Source organism: Pleurodeles waltl, chromosome 10, assembly GCF_031143425.1.
Source record: "Pleurodeles waltl isolate 20211129_DDA chromosome 10, aPleWal1.hap1.20221129, whole genome shotgun sequence".
Taxonomy (NCBI): Eukaryota; Metazoa; Chordata; class Amphibia; order Caudata; family Salamandridae; genus Pleurodeles; species Pleurodeles waltl.
Window position 1 is genome coordinate 240,694,131 of NC_090449.1, and position 17,017 is coordinate 240,711,147.

Here is a 17,017-nt window from a genome sequence, read left to right on the forward strand (position 1 = left end):
AGAAACAACTGGGGTACTTAGGTTAAAAAGAAGCACAAATAACAGTTTGCGGTCGGTAAGCAAATAATATAATGGCCACGCCATTAGTACAAAAAAATAGAATCATCTATAATACTAAAAGTACAGAGAAAATACAACCACTGTATGAAAAAAAAGAACAGTGACATCATTACTGATAAAAAAGAGGTGCTTGCCTAAACAACCATTTCTGACAAAGCAGTGGCGTATCCCCGAGGAGGGGCGCACTGTGGCAGGGCACTCGTACATGCAGACTGGAATAGCACAGAGACATTCATATTGAACCTTGTCACTATATTGTGTTCAACCACTTTACGAGAAATTGATCTAGAAACATCACACCAGCATATCCCTTAGCTGGGTCTGCTATACCAGGAGACCTGCAGGTTCTATTGGGTCTGACACTGAACCAGTTATTTCATGTTGGACATTGCAGTAATTTTTAGAATCTATAGTTGGGTGTAGGTGATTGCAGGCTAGCATCTGCTGTGGAAGCTGTGGGCAATTCTACCAAAACTGTTGTCACATTAGAAGAGAGCCTAGGGCTCTCCCTGCATGGAGCAGATATTGCAGATATCATCCGGGCTCATATGACTGACAGAGGATATCTTTACATCTAATAATGCATCCTATAGAAAGGCACATATTGAAATTTCAACTTTTCAGAAGTGTTGCCACAGATCTTTCATCCCTGCCATACCAGATCCATATAGAGACAAAATAAATACTTTAAAAAAAAATCTCTTTATTCATTTTCCATATGCAACATTTAACATCAACACTTGATGTGAGCCACTGTATACATATCATCTGACAGGTGATAAATTACAGTGTTACCCTAGCGAAATCATGGAGGACGAATGTCATCTTTGGCTTCTAGTTGGGTCATAACATTATCCCAGAGCCCCAGCCCTTTAATCATTATGCCCCTGTCATTGAGGGAGTGAAGTGTTTGTGCTTCCGCTCTCGCCCACTTTAATAAGTCACTCAGCCAGCTACGTGTAGTAGGTGCCCCAGGTGCTTTCCATTGCTTTGTTATGAGGCGTTTGAATAGTACAAATACTAGATCCACACACCTGTGTATTTGCCTATCGTTTTTCGATCTGGGACGTATTCCCAGCAGGCAGGATTCCGGTGTGGTGTGTAATGTGTGACCAACCAATTCCCCTGTCAAGGAGGTGATATCATGCCAGGTTCTCTGTATGGGTGGGCAAGTCCATACCATGTGGTAGAAAGTGGCATCCGGTTTCCCACAACACAGACAGACATAATTAGTGTGGGGAAACATGCAGTGAAGGCGGTGAGGGGACAGGTAAGTTTGGTGCAGTTAGTTAAATTGAGTGAAACAAAATCTGGAGTTCCGTGACACCTCCCTTGTCAGCTGAATTGCTGTGGACCATGCATGTTGCGTTAGTGGTTCATGGAGGACCTTATCCCATTGCACCTGAGCTAGCTCCTGCTCTGAATCAAGACTCCCTAGTAGAGAGCTATATAACTGGGATACAGTGTATTTGGGTCCTGTGATGGACAATATGGTATGTAGTATGAGCGAGAACGGAGGTTCAACGTCTCTGCTTTGCCAAACGTTATGTATTAGCTGTTTCAGCGCGCTGTAGGTTAGAAATCACCGTGGACCTATAACGTAGGTTTCATCTATTTCAGTGTATGTCATAATGCGCCCTTCCTTGAAAAGATCACCTATGGTGTGTATTCCCAGTTCTAACCATGGTTCCAAAGTGTGTTGTGCTTTTAGTTTCCTCGCGCCTGGGATATCTGACAGCAGAATCTTGGGTGAAAAAGGTGGGATTAAATCTTTCCTACGTACGTAACCATTCCAACACGCGCAAGCCGCTTCCATCAGAATATCTCCATGTAAGGGAGGAGTTGTGTGATCTAGTAACCATGCGAGTCTGCTGATCCTACCCAGCCTGTCCTGTACTGTCAAGGTCTCCACACGTAGGGATTTCTTTAACCACTGAAGTGGCCATTGCAGCTGTGCTGCAGCATAGTATAATTTGTAATTTGGCATGCCTAGGCCCCTCTCGTTAGAGGCTCATGTGTCACAGTGAGTGTGACTCATCGATGACCGTTTCCCCATATTAAACTTAGCATCAAGCCATTCAAGGTTCGGAAGAAGGAGCGAGGTATTATCAACAGTAATGCAGTGAAGAAATACAACAGTCTGGGGAGTATTATCATGGTCCCAATAGCCACTCCTTCTAATGGCGACAGTGGCAATGACCTCCAAAAAGGTAAGGATCCCTTAATTGCACGCAATTAATTTGAATGCCAAGATACTTGAAAGTGGAGTGGCACCATTGAAGCCTATAAAGCCGAAGGGCAGGCCATACATTTTCCAAAACCGGCGTGAGTGGAAACAGACAGGATTTTGACCAATTGACATGCAGTCCGGAGAGATCCCCAAAATGATCTAGTAAATTTAATAGCTCTGAAAGGGACGAGGTACAGTTGCGTAAGTATATTAACACATCATCAGTGTAAATAGAGACTATATATTGTTCGTCACCATCAGGTATCCCCCATTTTTCCGCTTGCGATCGGAGCTGAGCCGCTAGTGGTTCAATTGCCAACGCGAATAGCAGGGGTGACAAGGGGCACCTCTGTCTGGTGCCACGATATATAGGGAAACATTGGGATATGGTTTGGCCTGTTTTAACGCAGGCCATGATGTTAGAATATAATATACTGATCCATTTTAAAAATTCTTGCCCAAGACCGATTCTGAGTAAAGCTTCTTTTAGGAAAGGCCATCCTAGGGTATCATAAGCATTTTCGATGTCCAAAGATACCGCAATTTTATAGTGTTCCCCCTCTGGAGTGTTCGTCATTAATCGTAATAGTTGTCTGATATTTAGGAAGGTATTCCGCCCTGGGATGAAACCCGACTGGTCTTCATGGATTAAATGTGTAATTAACAGAAACAACCAGTTTGCAAGGACCTTACATAATAACTTGCAATCCAAATTAAGCAGTGATAGAGGCCTATAAGATCTTGCATCTAGGGTGTCTCGGCCTGGATTGGGTAAAAGCATGATCAATGTGCTTCATATTGTGAGTCTGTGAGTTACCCTGCGTTTGTGCTTCTTGTAGCACGTCTAGGAATGGTGTAGTCAACTGCTTAGCAAACGTTGCATAATATTCCACCGGTAGCCCATCCATACCGGGAGCCTTATTGCGGGCAAATTGACATAACGCTGTTTGGATCTCATCAGTCGCTATAGGCGCATCCAGCTCCACGCGCTGCAATGGTGTGAGGTGAGTGAGTAAAAAAAAATCTGCTAATTGTGTAGCTGGGGGATCCGGCCTTGCTGCATAGAGCGAACTATAATAAAGTCTGAAGGTATTATTTATGGCTATTTGGGTATTGACCACAATTCCTGTGTCAAGCTTTATTGCCCCAATGGGTGTGCGATGTTGCTCGTTCCGTATCAACCACGCCAGCAGTTTACCAGAGCGATCATCCATTGCATGTGCTCTAGAGATGTAATGGCGATAATCATATATGCGCAGGCACTTCTCTATCTCATTGTGCCGTGCACGTTGTTCGCGGAGAACATCGGGATCTGAAAAGCCCCCTGCTACTGCGCATTCCGCCTTACACAAGTCTGTCTCCACTGCAGTTAGGTCTCACTACAGCATGCGCCGTACTGCCCCTATAGCTGAGAGGCAGTGTCCACACACCACCACATTATGGGCGTCCCATTCCACAGCACGTGTCGCGGCTTTCCCTTCATTTAGGGCAAAGAAATGAGAGATTCAGTCGAGCACTTCCTTGCGGAAGGGAGGGTCTGCCAACAAGTCGGGTGGCAGCTGCCAAGTAGGCAAAGAGGTGCGTGGCCTACCCCAGTGCATGCTGACCTTCAGTGGGCAGTGGTCTGACAATGTCTTAGACAAGTAATCTGCCTTCACAGCATTATGGACCAGACTGGTAGGGCTTAATATCAAATCTATATGAGTATGTTACACATGGACTGGGGAATAGAAAGAATATTCTCGATCCTGGGGGTGCAAGAGGCGCCATATGTCTTAGAGCCCCCGCTCTAACATCTACTGACGTAATTCACTTGCCATTCTACGGCTGGGAGCGCTCATCAACGGCAGGTGAGATCTATCTATATCCACATTTGGTACGCAATTAAAATTGCCCCCCCCATATGCAATCAGCCGTTGGAACCTGGAAAAGTGTAGGTGTAATTGACTTCAGGAAATCCCCCTGCATATATTCCAGCTATGCATAGGGAATAGCCATCTAGGGAGCCCTCCAGGAGCACATATCTTCCATCCCTATCCACTATTGAGCGTTCAACTACATAGGGAACCTCTGGAGCCACCCAAATCAGTACCCCTTTAGCATATGCTGATGTGGCTGTACCGTACACCATACCCCGCCATTTGGGTCTAATGTTATGTAGATCTTTGTCTGTGAGGTGCGTTTCTTGCAGGATCGCTATGTGGGTATTGTGTCGCTTTAAGTACGCATGTACCCTATTGCGCTTGCTGGTGTTGGCCATACCTCTAACCTTCCACATTACTATATTGTAGTTGTGTGTCTGCATGCGTACGTGAATATGTTATGCAACATGTGGTTTGTTGTTTCGTGATCTCTTGCCATAGCCCCACTAATGACAATGGGGCTAGTGGATACTTGTCCCCCATCCATAATGCCCCTCCCTCACAGCCACTCATCGTCAGTGTTGAAACCTTTGCTGTATTGGAAAAACAACAAACAGTGTGGAGCCCAACAGGGCTACGGCCAACAGGGCCAGAATCGTCCAGTAACAGGTGAGCACAACAGGTGCAGTTAAGAACAATACTGTGAACAGTTTCCATTCGGAGGTCCACTCGGGGTAGGGGGTGGTGGTGTGAGAATTGGCATACTGTCCCTATCAGCCCCCATCAATGACAACAATGTCCATGCCCACTTTCAGCTGCCGTTGACGTATGCCCCCAGGTCGCCATTTTCATCATGGAGACAGCACACAGGTGAGCAAGTGTGGTAGCCCGGCCAAGAAGCAGAGCCATCCTTATCGGCACATCGAACACAAGGCCTAGGTCTCGGCGGCCAGGCCTGTGAAGATGTGTTTGTCTTTATTTGGGGTGTGGTAACCAAGTGGCAGTCTCCAAGGCTTGCGCATGAGGCTAAAGGTCGTCAGCTGTTTGTGGTGTTACCTCCGGGCCCAACGACGAAGGAACCGTGGAGCCACTGGCACGACCCATTGACGAATCAGAGTCTGATACTTTATCATCGTGCAGGGCAGCATATGGGTTAGATGTAAGTTGGGTCGCTTCAAGTACTGCCTGTGCTTGGCCCACAGCAGCCTGTGCCCAGAGGGGCGTATCTTGCTGCCAGTTCTTTTTTGCGTCGGGGTTGGGGTGTCACCCATGTTCCCTCTGGGGGGTTCTCGCTATGAGGTTCACCAAGCCCTTGGCATGTAGCCACGTCCATGCATCCTCGGGTGATGGGAAAATATGGATCCTTCACTCATCCACCACTCGCAAGCATGTTGGAAAGAGCAAGGAGTAGGCAATGTTACATTCCCGTAGGAGCTGTTTAATCTTTATGTATGAAGTACATTTGTGTTGCACCTCCATTGTGTAGTTGGGGTAGGTCGTGATGGTGGCATTTTCAAACTTCCAGGGGACCTGTGTGCGAAAGCTTTGGAGTATCAGGTCACGGTCTCGGAAGTTGAAGAGACGAGCTATCAATGGCCTAGGAAGGCTCCTGGTCTCGGTGGCCTACGGAATCCGGTGTGCATGTTCTATAGAGAAGAAAGGCGGTACATTGTTTCCACCATTCCATTGGTAACACCGTGCCCGTTAACCATTGTTCTATGAATAAGTCAGCATTAGGTGTCTCCGCCTGTTTTGGAAATCCTAGAAAACTAATGTTATTTCTCCATGAACATCCCTCTGCGTCTTCAGCTCTTTGTTGGAGAGAGATTTCCGTCTTCAGCTGCGACACCTGGTTCTGAATGTCTTTAACCCCTGGTTGTACCTCAACTAATGAGGCCTCATTTTCTACACCCTTTCAGCTAGTTTACGATGCTCTACTCAAAGCAAATTAACCTTCTATGCCACTGAGTCTATTTTGACGTCTAGAGTCGTTTTGGTGTCCAGCACTGCCTGAAGAAGCTTACCAAATTGGGCAGAATGTGCTTGTAGGGTCTCATTCATCTTTTGGAGGATTGCTTCGTTATCCTTAGAGGTGGCAGACACAAGAGGCATTGTTCCCTCAGTCAGTGGTAGCAACCTCGCATTTTTTGGTTTGACCATGAATGCAGCTTCTAAAGTGGGTGCACCCCCCAGACTGCAGTTACTCCTTCGTGTACTCTAAATGAGCAGGGGCATATTAATAAGGATCAATCACGTACCTATAGCAAGAGGGACATTGCCCCTCCCTTGGTTTGGCTTGTCACTCTACATTTGACAATGTTCAGATAGTTTGTTTAGGAGTAACTTCCTTGCATACCCAAAAGCAGGCCGCCATTACCAGGTCCACACAGGCATATTGGGTGTCGTGAGTCGTCACAGTTCGCTGTCAGGCCCTTTTATTCGATCTTGCTAGTGGGCAGTTCTTGATTATTGACCCTATTACCCCCAGGCCGTACCATCCACCCTGGCCAAAGGGGTCAGGAGCCCTTCATTACCACCTCCGACATGACACTGCAGTGTTCGCTTGTAGCCAGACAGTACACGGCTCTCCCCCCCTCCCCCAGGGCTGCACCAGTTGAATATAGGCCCTATAGTACCTTGCCAGGGGTACCCCAGAATGTCGAAGGGAGGGCCTCTTCCTTAGTCATTGGGGAAGGCCCTCGACTATGATCTCAAGCTCACCTCCTTTCCAGTTCTCGGCGAGTTCAGCCCGACCCGCAGTGCGGGTGTGTGCTCACTGTGGCGTTTCTCCTGTTATCCGGGCTGCCCCGGCAGCGCAGCTTCTCCAGCACGTCGCACGTCAACTTCACCGCTGCATCTCGCGCCGCCGGCCACATCAGTCGCATCTTCCTGCATTCGCTGGACACACTCTGGCCTGTCGGACTGAGGCGTAACTCGCTCTTTCAATCCTCCCAACACTGGTATGGGCCGCATCAGGGCCCTACCTCCTTTTCACAATCGGCCACACAGACCGCACGGGCCGTGCAGGCCCCACCGCCCCTTGATACGCCGGCTGTCATCTAGGGGTAAAACAATACCCCACGTTTCCGCTTCGCACACCCGGGACACCTAAAATCGCAGTTCCGGCGTCTAGGGGTGTCTGTATGGGGTGGAACAACAGGATCAATTTGGGGCCGGGAGCAGAGCTATTCAACTAGCGGCCGCGCAGGTCGCCATCTTGGCCACGCCCCCGACCAAATAAATACTTAACACCTTTGTAAATGGCATTCACTTTTTTGGTGTCTGGAACTTTATTCCTTTCCTATTCATCTTAACAAACAACTTGATCCTCTCACTCTTGATTGTAGAAAGCCTTGAGCACACAATTATGCATTAGTATTGCAGCCTTTTATGTTTAAATGAGGTCCCAAGAGTAGCCCTCATATATTGGCAGAGCTTTATCTCCACAAGTGTTTATTGATTATGAACTTGAAATCAACATTAATAAATATGTACCGTGAGTAGCAACAACCTTTTTTTCATTCTGAAGGCACATTAAACAAGATAACATAAGTCAAGACTAAGGAGCTTGAAGGAAGTAACTAGGAAGACCATTTCTGTGAGATTGCATGGAGATAAATCACCAACCTGTGTTACAACATGATGTAGGCAGTGCTGAATTTGTGATGGTAATTAGCCTGTGGTCGGAACCAGGACTCAATTTTGGGGAGCCAGACAATTGTTCCATAATTTTTTACCCAGAGTTAAAGAAAGGGCAGAGCTAAAGAAAGGGAGACAAAAAATGACAAAAGAAGGAAGTACAGAAAACTAAAAAGCAATGACGAAGGGAGAAACAAGGGATGAAGCTGCAGAAGTGAGATAAAGAGACAGCAAATGTAGAGTTATGGAAGAAAAAGACAGGAGTTGGAGTGAACATGTGGCAGCCTTGTTTTCAACTATGAAGGGCCCATCTACACTTAGATATTTTGTTTTTACAAACTAAGCACTCGTAAAATGTAATGCAGTCACCAAGCTGACAGCTGTTTAAACATATTAAAATGCTTTGACTTTTAAGCGTCAACCCCACAACTAAATTGTTTATTTTACAGGCTGAGAAATGTGGAAACAATAACAAAGCTACATAACTACAATAATGTATGTTGTGACAGCCACTTGTGTCCCTTTCCAGATTTGTTATCTTTAAAATAGCACAACCAATAGGATCATGCAATCCTTTTTCGTTCTCTCAAGGTACCCAGGTGCTCCACACATGGGTGTCTAGGACGCTGGGATGACGCCGCCCAATGGAGACTGGATCTGATAACACATTAGGGTATAAATCACCCATCTGCAAGCTTGACCCTTAGTTCTCAGACATTTCAAATCTTTGAGGGGCTCTGAGGAATAAGAAAGTAGGTAAACAGTGATGATTCTGCATAGGAAGCAAGTCTCCATCTCCATCATACAGAATGTCTCTAGAAGTACAGAACTCTTTTTTCTGGTAATAGCACTCCATTAGAAGCTATCTTTGAAAGACTGCTGAGACAATTTGTAATGATCTGGAAGGAGGAAATTCAATTATGATAAAGAAGGATACTACTGAAGGAATGCTAGTTCGCAGATATTGCAAATACAAATTATGTCACAGAAATCCAAATCCACAGCAGTTCAAATCTAAACAGTAATAGGGGTAGGCTGTAAAATCAGCCACAACCTGAAAATTGCTTGGGTCCGCAGGATATCACGGGTGGTAGAAACATTTCATCAATGGAAACCAATTAATCCAAATTTGAACATGTTGTGGCCAGGCTGCTATTTCTTAAAGAAGATGTAAACGTGACAGGTTACTACTGAGACACATACAGGGTTACTAGCAATAGCATCTCTCATTCTTAACATACAAACCAGTAGCTTCAAAAAATACAAGCAGCTACTTATTGACAGTGAGAGGTGTAAGTTTTAAATGTGCCAACTAAAGGAATTTGCCAAATGTTTTTTAATGTTTTAATTTCAAGTGAGTTTTAAGCTTAAAGAGATGCAGGTAACTTACAGGATGACAAAATGACATCTAAATGTTATTTCTAGTTTTCTATGTGTGATGCTATTAATTATATTTGTTGATTCTGATGAGGCTTTTATGCATTAATCAGTGTACTTTCTTAATGTGCAGAATAGTGATCTACACTTAAACTCACGTGTACATTGACATGATGCTATTTCCTTCGAAACAATATTAATATGACCTGTTAAATTGAGTTTTCCTAGCTTATGCTAACATGACTTCAGCTAAACCTTGACATCCTCCTGTCTAACATGGAGGTCACATAAGCTTTTTATTTTTTCTACTGTACCTAGGCAAGCAAATATATTACCAACACTGTTCTCCAAGGATCTTTCTCTTGCACATAGTATTGCATTAATTTCCAATAGTTCACTGTTGTTTATGTAACTTGTTTGTTCTGACCCCTCTGGGTGACATTAGATCGGAGGGGACTGAATCAATATTCATGCCATGGGCTAGTGTTTAACTGGTAAGACTGAATGATGATTCTAAAGTCTGTGTTTTGATCTACTGAAAATGTATTTCTTTGCTCACGCGATGATGAAGTGTTCTATGGGGAGATTTTCTGTATAACTCTTAAATTTGGTGTGACCCATCAGACCTTTCCTAAGCTATAAGGGATGCTGTTCGACTTTCTACTGATTTTGCTGCACACTTAGGACTTAGATTATTATTGATTTTGTCTATTATTCTATTTTTTCTATTACTGAGTCCCTTCATGGCAATGATTCACGCACTTAAACAAAGCCTGCTGCATCTGCATTTTACAATTTCTGGATTGTACTTCTTTGAATTTTGTAATAAATCGGCATGTTTTTCTATATTCCGCTCTAAAAGTCACTTATTGAGTCAGTCCCTTCATATTTGATTGTATTTTAAACAATGTTTATACCTTGTCCTGGGACACATTGCCTCGTGAAACCGAGGTTTAATACGATCCCCAAACCTTTCACCTGGGGGCAAACTTCTAATGTGTTTTCTGACTGTAAGATTTAAAGGGTACAACATGCACACGCCTTCATATAGCACTCAGAGTGCTAGAACAACATAGCATAGAATAATACGTCACACAAGTTTGTATTTATTTCTAAATGGACATTAGGAAGTCATAGTTCATTACGCAAGTTCTTCATTCATTAATTTGTGGTTCATCATTGCCTTACCGGTAAATCACCCACAGTCATGGGGGTGGTAGCAGTCTTGGGTTTAATTGTAAAGATCTGTGAAGTTTGCATGCACATTATATGCATCTGGATAAGCGTGTCATTGATTACGATCGTAATTTAGGGTGCAGTCTTCATATTAGTAAAGTAACTTTCTGATTTGCTCCTGTATACTCCGTGTGTGGGTGGGTGCACGTATGCCAGGAAGGGGGAGGTGTAATTGGGAGTGGTTGGGCATTTTCACCTAAGAGAGAGAAAATTCCAGAGCTTGGCGAGCCACTAATAGTTTAAAAATAAATACAGAGAAGACCAAGTTGCAGCTGTGCAATACTTTGCTGGAGATGGTTATATTCTCTTGTGTTATCATTCCATGGAGTATTTAAATTTGACTTCACTTTGTAAATATTGAAACTAAAGTTTCCCCTGCTACTGAGCATGAGTGGTCTGAATCAGCTGTGTTACTACAAGTTGGAAGAATAAATCCTCTCTCTTCTGTACAATTGCTTCAGAATCGTCTCTAGCACAGCATCCCTTGCCAAAGTGATGTAATAGTAGTTCTACACCTAGTGACATATGCAATGATAACTTTAGGTGGACATTTTCCGCGGACTTGTAGCATTCTCTGAAGCAAGTCATTTATAAGGTAGAAATAGTTCAATGACCCTTTGATACTCATCTGAGCCAAAATGTAAGGACAAAGGGCACAAAATATATGTTGGTGGTGTGTATACTCTGTCGCAACAGCAACAGAGTGCAACAGAGTATACACAACACCAGCATAATCACCCACCTGCTCAATTTAAGAGCAGGCAGACCATCAGTTTTACTGCGGAGGTGACTACTCATTCCATGCCATAACCAAACCTCTCCAACGGCATGACGGAGTAAGGTCTGTCGGACAAATGGCTACATATCTACCCACCCAATCAGGATGGGCGGACATATCAACATTTTTTAATGTCTGTCATGGGACAGTCTGATGTAACGAATGCTCCCCTTGCCATGGGAGATAACTTTATTTTGAAAAAGAAAAGAATGTTAACGCAACCCTGCACCAAACAGCAATAAGTATTGTCAGGAACGTCCGTCACTATGATTCCTGCCAATGCTTTATAAAGGACCGTCAGCTTGGCAGTCATTTATAAGTTTGGTGGATGATCCCTCCACCAGGGGGACAGAGTCATTTATCCATCCTTGTGGCAGAACTACAGAGTATCCACCATAATATAAATCGGCCCTTAGGACATCTCTTTGGATCATCCTATGCAGCCGCCGCTCAGTTTTAGAGGGATAAAGTAATGGAAAGAAAGAATAAAGCATGCTAGTTTCAATGAAACTATTTCACAGCCTTCAGAAAATATGGTTTTACCACGGAGTTTATGATGCCTTTTAGAAAACACAGTAAAAGTCAGCAGATAATGTCTACAAACTGCTAATCCTCCTAAGTGAAGTCACTGCTACCAGAAAAACATCTTAAAGTTAAATACGTCAGATCACAGCTATGTGGCTACTTAAATGGAGCAGCCATCAACTGAGGAGAGGAAGCTGATCTGCTTGCAAACTTGCCTCTATAAATGTACTGCAACCATTATCAGTGCTACTTGATGTTTCCAGAGCCTGTTTAGAACCATTTGCTTAAACAGCAAAGGTATAAACTAGTTGAAGTCACTAAGAAATAAGCATTGCATCTTACAGGGCTCTCTTCCATAGAAACTATCTGGAAAAAAATAAAATGGCACAGTTCATGTTATGGTGAGATTTACCTTTGAATATGCAACATCACAAAGTGTTGGTCATCAAAACTGTGATGTAGGTTTCACTCCATCAACATTACCTGCCATTGGCTGTGACCATGCATTTATAGTTCATTCTCTACTGCTGGAATTTGTGGGTTGCATAAGGCTTTTGGTATTGTCTAGAACTATGTCAATGTTTATTTGCAACATCTCACAAATTCTACACCACTTTACGTCTTATAGTGCAGGGATATGGTATTATATGTACACATGAACTCATTTGTCCCTTGTATTTGAAGGAAAATCCTCACTTTGGCCATTCTGATCAATCTGCACTGCAAAACATTTATGAGGCACTGTCTCTTCTATAAGGACATAGGAAGGTCACAGCTAGATCTTCTGCAAGTTTTTTCTGACCCATCAAGGATTCAATTATCATCACTTGGGCCTGAATAGGTGGTAGGAAGTACTTACAAGATCACAAGAAACCAACAAAATGGCCAACAGGTTGCTCAAATGTGATATGACTGGAGTCACAGAAACAAAATCCTGATACTTTCTTTTCATACATAGATAATTCAAGGGGTCATTAGCCAAGCAAATATGAACCAGCACAGTTAACAGTTAACAGTTGCCTGTTTACTGTAATCTCCTTCATGTTAAATTATACTACTGGAAGAGGAAACCATTTTCGAAAGAATTACTCAACTCTAAACTAATGAACGAAACCTTGTACACTGGATTAAAAATGTATTTTGGATATTAAACTGAAAATGCCAACCTTACACCAGAGGCTTTAACTTGTGATGTACGCTAGCATCCCTTCCTGACAAGCATATTTCAAAAGCCATTGTTTGTTATTTGTGTACTTCTTGCAGTGTTGAATCCAAATGCGCCACTGGCAGCACTGAAATACATTTGTATGCCTTGAAACTGGGCCAAAAAGTAACATTTTTAATTGGTGGTGCCAGTTTCCTACTACAAAACATAAGAATCTCTGTGAACTGAAAAAGGGTGATATGAAAAAGGCATCCTTCGGGTTGAGAGAAATCATCAAATTCCCATCCTGGCAAGTAGTCTAAATGTGTGTCACCCTCATTCTTGGCACCACCCTAGGAGAGGCTTCATGACTTTTTTTTAGCAAGCATCTCCAGAACTAGCTCTGATGCATAACTCTGGACCACAGAAAGCTGATCTCGCTTTTTAAGATAATATGTGTAAAAGTTGTGGATTCACTCCAGTATCACAAGCTCTTTTTTGTGCTTTTGTTTGGTACTGGTCAGGTCAACAAATTTCGAAGACAGTGCTGGTCACTCTAGTGCTGGTAACAAGCTGGCTTCCACCTTCACCTGAGGAGGTGTCTCGCAATTTAGGTATGACCTATAGTATGAGCCAACACCACTGTTCATTATCTTGTCCTCATGTCACACTGAGACAGCTGCTGAACTGCCACACATACTCACTATCCTTAAACACAGAAATGTCTCTCCCCATTTTCAAGTGTAGAACAAAATGTAATACTTATTATAGTTTAAACTTGTCTGGTTGAACCATTGGCCTGGCTCTGCAAAGCTTTCTTCAGTCCTGACTACTGTGATGTGGAAATAGGAACTAAAAGGACTGGGTCTGGTAGTATCAATTATACCCTCAGGTGTAATCACATCTAGTCAGTGCCACATAGCACTAACAATACATCCTGGAGCCTTCAAATATTTTTGTAGGATTCCCACTGAATGCTGATATTCCTAAATACCAAGTTTGCCTACATTTGATCCCTCTTCATGCCTCTTTCTCACACCACTCTACACTCCTGGTCTCTTTATCTCACTCTTGCGTGTTTTTATACCTCTTTCTCTCTTTGTCACTGTTGTCCTATCGTTCTATTCATTATTTTTTTCTACTGTCCTGTTGCTCTTGCTTTCTTCCTCTATGTCTGATGCTAAAAAATAAGTAATGATCCCCCAAAATAAGGGCTTGTGTCCACAAGACGCAACCTCCAGCACAAATTGAGCACTGTTTAAAGCATAAGTGAACTTCACTGGCAACGTCAAAAGTCACAAAGGTTGAGTGACTTGGCCTTCTTCAGGTTGCAAGGCGAGGAAGAGGTTAAAGACAAAGAGTTTCCATCAGAACTTAATTTAATTATAGATGCAAAAATCTGAAATAAACATCTGAACATAACCAGAATGTTTTGACACATTTTGTTAGCATGCAGAAATCACAATAGCATAAACCACATTGCACTATTTAGAGAGAACACTGCTTATTACCTTAGTGAAAGCCTGGAGTGAGTGATCTTCTTTCAGAAATGCAGTAATATCTTGGTCTGCTTTACTGTTCAAAAGATCGTTGTACTTTTTGTACACATTCAGGTATCTTAATGAAAAAGGAAAATGATTTTAGAAAGTGCACCACTGCGGTGTAGAAAAGTGACATGAGTGATGATGGGCAAGCTGATCGACTCTATAGTCTATGGCACCATATCAAAAACAAACTGTGGTCTGACTAGTGAGGGTAGCTTGCAGGTGCCTCCACTGAAGTTTCCAGTTAACAAAGGAAGTGGCTACATATGCCCTAGCAATTCCACTGTTATGATTCCGCAAGGGCAAAGGATTTCTCACCATGCAAGATCTGCGCCACTGGAGTGAAGTGAGTTTGCACACAATTGGGGATCTCTTCCAAGAAGGTTACTTCCTCACCTTTAAAGAAATGTAAGACTAATACAGTATAAACAAAGGACACTTGAATAGGAACATGCAAATGGTCTACGGCATAGCAGAGCTGGGCACCCATGCTCTAATACAGACCAAATACACTATGAGTGGCTGTCGACATCACATTACTTGGCTTTGATGAGCGCTAAGAGAACATGGACATGTATTCCTACAAAAGCTTCAAGAGACCTGAATGGCACTGGATGGTTAAGGTCATTTCCTACCCTCATTCCCTGTCTCGCAGTAACAACACCCATTTAAAAAATATCCACTTCTCAATTCTACATAGAGTTTGCCTCACCCATGACAAGCTTAACCATATATTTACTGACGCCTAATTGATGTGTCCGCGATGTAGCTCTTCCCATGTGGCTTTCCCACACATGCTGTGGACTTGTCCATCCTTGTCCCAATACTGGTGGTCTATAGTAAATGCCTTGCAAACAACTACTCATTGTCAGGGTCTGGGCACTTGTGAGGCCTGGACACTTGGCCTATTTGGGTGTGCCAAGAGGGGCAAGGTCAGAGGGCGATTTATTGATTTGGCATTACTGATAGGCAAACACACTCTCACCCTGTAATGGAGAGCAATGGCTTCTTCCTTTTGTGGCTTGTGACAGCAATCCTTAATCCACTGGGCTGAAGCTGAGAGTGTAATGCTGCAACATGAGGATGCAAGAGGCTTCTATAAACATTACATCTCCATGGAATGGGACACCATCTTATTTCATCTCCAGGAGACTGGCAAGGATGACTTTGCACCTTTGAATATCGACATGAGGCAATAAATATAATATTGAATTATCGGCGGCCTGCTTCAGGGACGCTGCTTACTTTAAGATAGTCCTTGCCGTCTCCCACAGTATTGGAGTATGCAGCTAAGCTGATTAGCCACCTGACCCACATCATCATGTCACTACATCACACACACCATTTCATTTTGTAATATAACATCAAGAAAGGTGCCCCAAAATGGCACCAATGTTGTGTAAAGTATAAAGTTTTGAAGTTTACATTGAAGAGATAGTTGCTGTCCTGCCTTGTGCATTGCCATACATTTTATATCACATTGCTTGCACCAAAGGCTTAATGCCTTATTACAATTGTAACTGATAAGCGGCACATTAACAGATGTTAAACTTAATAGGTGTCTCAATTACTATAGAACAAATGTCACTCTATATGCTTAGAGAACTACTGAGATGTACTTTACATAAAGTTAAAATCACTAAAGTTTTTGGGAAAAAAGAATATGGTTAGAAGGAAATATTGTATTCTACATAGCGTTTACAAAGGTTTCACTCAATTGGAGTTACTGAAGGAAAATTTACAGCCAATGGAGCAATATTTTTTAAAACGTCATTTAAGGCACCATACTTTTGTCAGGTAATATTCTTCCTAACGATATTCTGACATATAACCAGACAGAGGCAAGTCTTTAGAGAGGAGGGGTGAGGATGGTAAGTAGGGCGAGGAAAGGTCCAGTGAACAGAAGGAGAAGGGAAAGTGTGAGGAGGTGCCAAGAGATGCCCGGGTGTTCTGGATTTGCAAAAAGAAGGAACATGCCAAATCCATGGCTCAAAGGGCCTGTGGAGTACCTATTGTTCATGGCAAGGATAGGAGAGATTGAAGGCTTCTGAAGCACTGAATGGAATGGGCACTGTATAGGTGGGTGTTAAAAGTATGAGCCAAAGACCTGGCCAAGGTCCAGAATGAGAGTTCCAGGGGCTAGAATCTAATTTGCTAATTGTATAAGTGATTAGGGTCCTACTGTACCAATATCTGTTTGTAAATCAGTATGTGCAAAATGTCCACCAAATGGTTTGTGAACAGGTGTCAAGTTTGCAATGCAACTTATGTACAAAGATAATACATCACAAATTGCCCATTTGAAGAGGTTACAATGCCACCTGTCTTTTAATATTATTAGACAGATTGCTATTTGTAACCTCCTTAGGTTTTCTAAAATTGTAGAGACGATGTACTGTAAGGCACAGCAGAACTTCATCTCCCAAATTGTATTCATGAACGGGGCACATTTTTTAATGCAGTCTGTGTGCATTAAAGGGACAAGTGATGATTTTAAAAAGAATATACTTTCCGTTAAGGAAGACATCGGTGGATCAGGAAGTGGTCACCAGAACAATGCCTTCTCTGCCAACACCACCCAATGATTGCCAAAGGGGAAGATTCCTCTGTGGGAATCGGTTA

General features: G+C 43.1%; 1 protein-coding gene across 1 annotated transcript in view; it reads right to left on the reverse strand.

The window, feature by feature from the left end:
• The window catches only part of DNAH3 (dynein axonemal heavy chain 3), a 536,699-nt gene that overhangs the window by 371,697 nt on the left and 147,985 nt on the right, over positions 1–17,017 (reverse strand). The window contains exon 12 of the mRNA XM_069210285.1: positions 14,363–14,468. Coding sequence (XP_069066386.1) covers positions 14,363–14,468 — 106 coding nt within the window. The remainder of the gene's footprint in view (positions 1–14,362; positions 14,469–17,017) is intronic.